Here is a 5,669-nt window from a genome sequence, read left to right on the forward strand (position 1 = left end):
AGAAGGCAAATGTTGCAAGTATTCAAGAACGAAGAGAGTACAAGTACACCACAAAATATTAGCTACAAGCCTACAATTATGTCCGAACTTCTCAAACCTTTGCTTGATGGAGTAGTAGAATACTCACCTTGTGAATTGAAGTTTACAAGTAGCCTCACCATACCAACATAGAGTTGGCTCAAGTGGTAAGCAGCTTGATGTCGTTTAAGGGAGGTCTCGGATTCGAGCCTCGCCGTATGCAGAAACTCTTGTTGGGAGACTCACCCACCAAAGCAAGGTGTGCGACGCGGGTCGGATCCGGATGTAGTCGGAGCTTAGGTGAACCGATTGTGCAAACTAAAAAAAAAAAAAGTAGCCTCACCATCTCCTTGTGCTTAGGAGTAGAGGTTCCCTTTACTCTCAAATGTTGACCTATATTGTTGGTTTGATAGGTGATGGTTCAGCAAAGTCATTTTTTTTACCAACCAAATAAGTACAAAAGAAAGTGTAGACTTGTTAAAATTCTCAAATTTGCCCTTGCGTTGGAGGGAAGAGAACTTGCATTTCAGAGCACAAATTACTAGTATTGAGGCAATTGACAAGCGTAAAACTCATGAGTCATGATCTTAAGAAAGTCAAGGTAAAATTTACCATTAAATATCAGAGGATGAAATTATGTACAGCAGTATTTACACAAAGTTACTCCTTTTTAGAGTGCAAGGATAGCAAATCACCATAGATGTGAAACCAAAAGGATAACTACTAGAATTATTAACTCCGAAGGAGAATCCATCAAGATAAAACTTTGTACTAGTCCATGGCAAGATACCCAAATGTGTTCTCGCCGCTGTAAGTAACATAGAGGAACCCATCTTCATCTTTCTTCTCCTCATATATAGCAGACATAATAGCTCCTGTGGGATCCCCAAACAAACTAACTGTAATGAGCATTATGTTTTATGTCCAAAGATTTAATTTATAGACACCGCCATGTTAAGAAACGGAAGTGAGAAGAAGAGTAGCAAAAAGATTACCAGTAGGTGGAAGGACGTTATCCACAAAGATGAAGATTGCTTTCTCCGCACTAAGCTTGATCCTTTTGCGGATCACATAAACAAACTGTCCTACTGTCAAGTCGGCTGGGACTAGGTATCTGCAATATCATGAATCACCAATTATGTTTGTCAGAAGTTTGTAAAAAAACTGAAATTTGTTAAGTTGAAAATAGACCAACTATTCTATTATCAAAAGCTTCACCGATATTTACTAATAGAGTTGAATAGCTCCAATCCCTTATATTAATTGGGACTAGAATCAACAATTACGCATAAGCTCATACGGAGTATATGTTTATAAGATGATTTACCATGCACTAGTAAACAAATTCAAGAACCAATTTCAACGTTTAAAGAATTTCCCCAAGGGACATAGACAATAATTATCTTGACCTAATCACAAAGTAGCCCTATTTGGGGATTTATGAGAAGGCTAAACTTTGAATGAGTCCTAACCCTTTTCAAGCAAACTAGTTGTTGGATCGTGCGCTACCCCCAAGGTATAAAAAATTATTTTATAAAAATATTACGTAAAAAACGAGCATTTATAAATTTATGGTAAATGCTAGAAAAACAATGCTAAAGTTCTATTTGCATGTAGTTGATAATACGAAATTGATTACATGCGAAGTCTTGCTATAATGGATACTTTCCTACACAACTATTATGCCTTATACTATTTACATTACAATGTTTATAACCACATAGCGTTGATATCCAATAAAATCTTACTTTAAATCTTAAACAAAAAAATCCTAACTATAAATACATATGTTGCCGTATTGGTAGGAGTAGGACATTGAAGCAATGAGAAAGGACTCAAAATGAGAGGGCGAGAAAAGGGTGTGGTAGCAGATGGAAAGGAACGTGGCACATAAGATTGTGATGAAAAGGGAGGGGTAAGACCATAATCTCACTATTACCAAGGAAAAGACAAAAATAAACAATGAAGGAAATGGGGGGTATATTCGTAAATCCATTGTTACATGAATAGTAAGCAATGTTCAAGCCTTTATATGTGTTAGGATACTACATGGAGGAACTAGTAAACAAAATGTCATCATAGTCTAATTTTAAAAGTTGACCTTTTATCCAAGTTCTGTCTTTTGAGATTTAGCTTTCTAAAAATCCTGTGAACTTGGAGGCTGGATACAGAATATTGCCAAGGTGAAATACTCAATCAAACATTTGATTGATCTAGAGGAGGGTATGTTGCTGTGTGAAGGCCCATTGTTGTCTGGCCATTGATTACCCAAAGCAGCATTAAGATTAAAAAATCTACATGTTTCGGGAAATCAGGAGGGTAACAGCTCACCAGACTATTGGATCAAGAAGTGGGCATCGCCAGGTCAGTGTTCTACAGAGAGGCTAACAGGTAGGTCTTAGCAAGATAAAATTTTGAAGACAATGCAGCATGCAAAGAAACAATGCATGACCATGTGTATGTTTCGTGTACCTATACCTTAGCTCCAGAATCTTTTGAGCCAACTAAGCAAAAGACATGAGCATTACAAAATATTAGTTAGACAATCTTCCCTAAATATTTATACGTCGCACAAAGTTGTTTCTGTCTTATTAACCGTCTCTTCAGAAAAGAAAAAGAATAAAAGACATTCAGGAAAGTACTGAAAGGTCTGAATACTTCGAAGGTTATTGGACTTGGGGAAAAGGGTATTATCCTGATTATGATTCTAACATAACAACTCTGAAAGACAAATTGTTCAAACCATAGCAGTCAGCAAAATCGTTGTTTTACATGCCAAAACTGAGCCACCCCTGGCTGAAATTCACCGTTCTCCCATTAATTTTCCAGTCCCCAGCTTGCAGCAAAAGGAAGGAAGGTACAAAATGGAAGAGAGAGCAAAAGTTTCTTATGCATCATAGTTTAACTATTATTATATCATTTGTACGGGCAGATAATTGTTTTACTGAGTAATAAAAAAAACCAGAAATAAGTCGACTAGTGAAATATCGTGCATCAACATCAATTCTACAGGTGAATGACCATTACAAAATATACAAACTAAGAAGAGAAAGCTAGTCAACCAATATACTAGAGAAGGGTCAGATATTTCATTAATCAACTTATTGATACATACATAGTGCAAAACAAAGGGAACAAACATCTTACTTTTTCTTGTCAATATTTGGGATATCACTTCTCTCTGCTTTCTCCACAATCACCTAACGGAACAAATTATGACAAAAAAAAGTTCATTAAAACAAGAAGACAGGGATGTAAGATGAAGTATACAAAGGATAACTCAGAAGAAAAAAAAATTGGGGAAAAGCTCCCTCAAAAAAAACTCAGACCAAAGACATGGTTAGAGAACTCAATTAAAGATACAGGTAATACTTCAACAAAGGCGATAATACGAATAAAATTTTTCTATCTACAGATAAACAACCCAGATGATTCCTAGGCCACAAGCCACTAAACAAGGTGATGCTAAGTTGCTAACACCATTTTGCTTCTGTCGTCAGTTTGGAAATCATACAACATAGAATAAAGATACAACAAAAAAAAAAAAACCAATTCACAAGGTTTGACTGAACAGCCGGTAGATAGTACCAACCAGTAGGAGACATATATCTACTTACTGGTATTCTGTCAGGGTACTTCTCTCTAATCCTAGCAGCCTCAGCACGTCTTTTCTCTGAAAATAAACAGAAAGGAGAATAGTTATGAGAACCAGAATCCAAATAACACCAACAAAAACCAAGTTGAAAAGATGAACATCCTACCAAGATCATGTTCTTGCTTGAAGGAGCTCTTTGCCATTAGATCCTGAAATAATGAACCAACAACTTCAGAAATTCATTGCAATATATAATAGTGATGAAAAATAGCAAACAGTATATCATACAGTGTGCAAAAATGTGTCAGGTCGGTCAATATCTATTACAGAGTTGTTTTTATCTCACAATCAAGGAACTTATCTCTTGTTTCACCACTATACCAAAATGAATGAAGATGCAGAGCTTTGTTTTTCTGGCCTTAAAACAGTCGAGAGTACCAAGAACCATCAGAAGGTTGATGCATTTGACATTTTAAGAATCAGATAACCTTCAATAAGTCACAAAAAGTGACCATTTGACAGTAATGGTTGTTTATCGGTGTTTTTAAAAAGCCATTGTTCATGAAAGCATTCTAGTTTCCAACGTGCAATTGCATGTTTGCAATGTAACCCAAATGCAAATGTACATGTACGTGATGTAACAATTGATTGCCTTCGTAAATCCTTGTTATAATCTTTGCACCAATAATCCATGTCAAACTCAACTGTTAGAAACGGATATCATCCTTAATTCCTTCCAGGGTACAAGTGTCCAAAACAAATACTCGAAACAAACAAAGAGTTCTGATATCATCCTTCATTCCTTCAAGCTTACAAGTGTCCAAACAAATATTTGAAACAAACGAAGAGTTCAGATATGTTATCAGCAAAAACAATTGTTTGTTCCTCCTCCCAAAAGCAACAATGCACTTAACAAAGCTAGGTTGATGATTCAAACTCCACTGGTTTATCCTAAACTGACACATAATAAGTCGTATCTCGCTTTGAACATGTAAATCAATAAATCTTATCCCAACACCGTGATCGGACTCAAAGTCCACAAATTTCTCCAGAAATCACCCTTACCTACAACTAAAAAGAATTTCCATTTTAAGAAGTGGACAAACGGAAGTTTATAGTATCAAAATTATGATTTCGTAATTTCATAACTATCATATTATTTATGTAGATGAACTGCTGTACGGAGTAGTTAATTAGGATCAAAACCCTATTTCACTGATATTAACAAGTTAACAACACCTTAATCTTTATGAGCAACCTCATAACTCCTAATCCATCTATTTTCTGCCATAATTTGTAACAAATTCAAATACACAATCAATACAATAACAGTTAACCCATCCACCCTCTTCCTTCAATGATCAAATTTTGCCGATTAGAAACAAAAACAAGAAGGAAAAATAAAAACTGAAATTCAAAGAAATATACAGAAAATTGATTTCAAGCAGCAATACCAAAAAAAAAAAAATCAAGTTTTCATAATCTAAACCATAGAACTAGTAGATTACATCTGCTTTGTTTAATTCATCAATCAATCATATCAATGCCCAATAAAGAACAAGAAAAATTGAGAAACTTTAAAGAACAATTAAAATAAAGGTTGAAAATTTAAGGATAATCAAACCTTAAAGAGGAAAATTTGCAGGCGATGAGAGCAAAGAGATGGGAGAAAAAGAAAAGAGTTTATGTTTGTTGTCAAACCTTGTTGGAGGATAAAGCTGAGATGATGACTTTGAAAAGCGATCTTTTTCTCTTTAAAAGGATTTCTAATTTTCTTTTTCTTTTTCTTTTTCTTTTTCTTTTTCCCGATTTTTAAGGGCTGCTAATTGCTGATGTTGAGTAGTTGAGGTGAGTACACTCGCTCATACGTTTTCTCGGTATAATTGGGCCGCAAGCAATGATTTTCTACTCGGTCATCGGCAATTATTATCTTTGCGCACGGTATAATAGCGGAACGAGGGAGTGAGATTAGAAAAATAAATTACTCCGTATTAGCAAGTGGAGTAAGTGAGGAAAAAACGAAAGAGAAATCAACTCATGGGCCTATGTAATGAAT

The 5,669-nt window shown here is 35.2% G+C and overlaps 1 protein-coding gene across 2 annotated transcripts; it reads right to left on the bottom strand.

The window, feature by feature from the left end:
• Positions 1-605: 605 nt before the first annotated feature.
• Positions 606-5,379, bottom strand: LOC110792498 (autophagy-related protein 8f). Of its 2 annotated transcripts, none has more exons than XM_021997313.2 (6): positions 5,238-5,379; positions 3,780-3,822; positions 3,636-3,691; positions 3,166-3,218; positions 1,014-1,132; positions 606-893 (listed from the first exon to the last, which is right to left on the bottom strand). In XM_021997313.2, exons 2-6 carry the CDS (start codon positions 3,814-3,816, stop codon positions 790-792), a joined length of 369 nt encoding a protein of 122 aa, XP_021853005.1. In that variant the 5' UTR covers positions 3,817-3,822; positions 5,238-5,379; the 3' UTR covers positions 606-789. The 2 variants fall into 2 exon arrangements, with proteins under 2 accessions (XP_021853005.1, XP_021853007.1); XM_021997315.2 differs by having other exon boundaries at positions 5,315-5,357.
• Between the last annotated feature and the right edge of the window lie 290 nt (positions 5,380-5,669).

Source organism: Spinacia oleracea, chromosome 6 (assembly GCF_020520425.1).
Source record: "Spinacia oleracea cultivar Varoflay chromosome 6, BTI_SOV_V1, whole genome shotgun sequence".
Taxonomy (NCBI): domain Eukaryota; kingdom Viridiplantae; phylum Streptophyta; class Magnoliopsida; order Caryophyllales; family Amaranthaceae; genus Spinacia; species Spinacia oleracea.

Bases quoted from the DNA above. Each gene is read 5' to 3' on its own strand.
- LOC110792498 (XM_021997313.2), bottom strand. From the start codon at position 3,816: ATGGCAAAGAGCTCCTTCAAGCAAGAACATGATCTTG. The intron at 3,692-3,779 runs GTAGGATGTTCA...GTTTATTTTCAG, and splicing joins CAAGCAAGAACATGATCTTG to AGAAAAGACGTGCTGAGGCT. The intron at 1,133-3,165 runs GTAAGATGTTTG...ATGATATTGCAG, and splicing joins CCAAATATTGACAAGAAAAA to ATACCTAGTCCCAGCCGACT.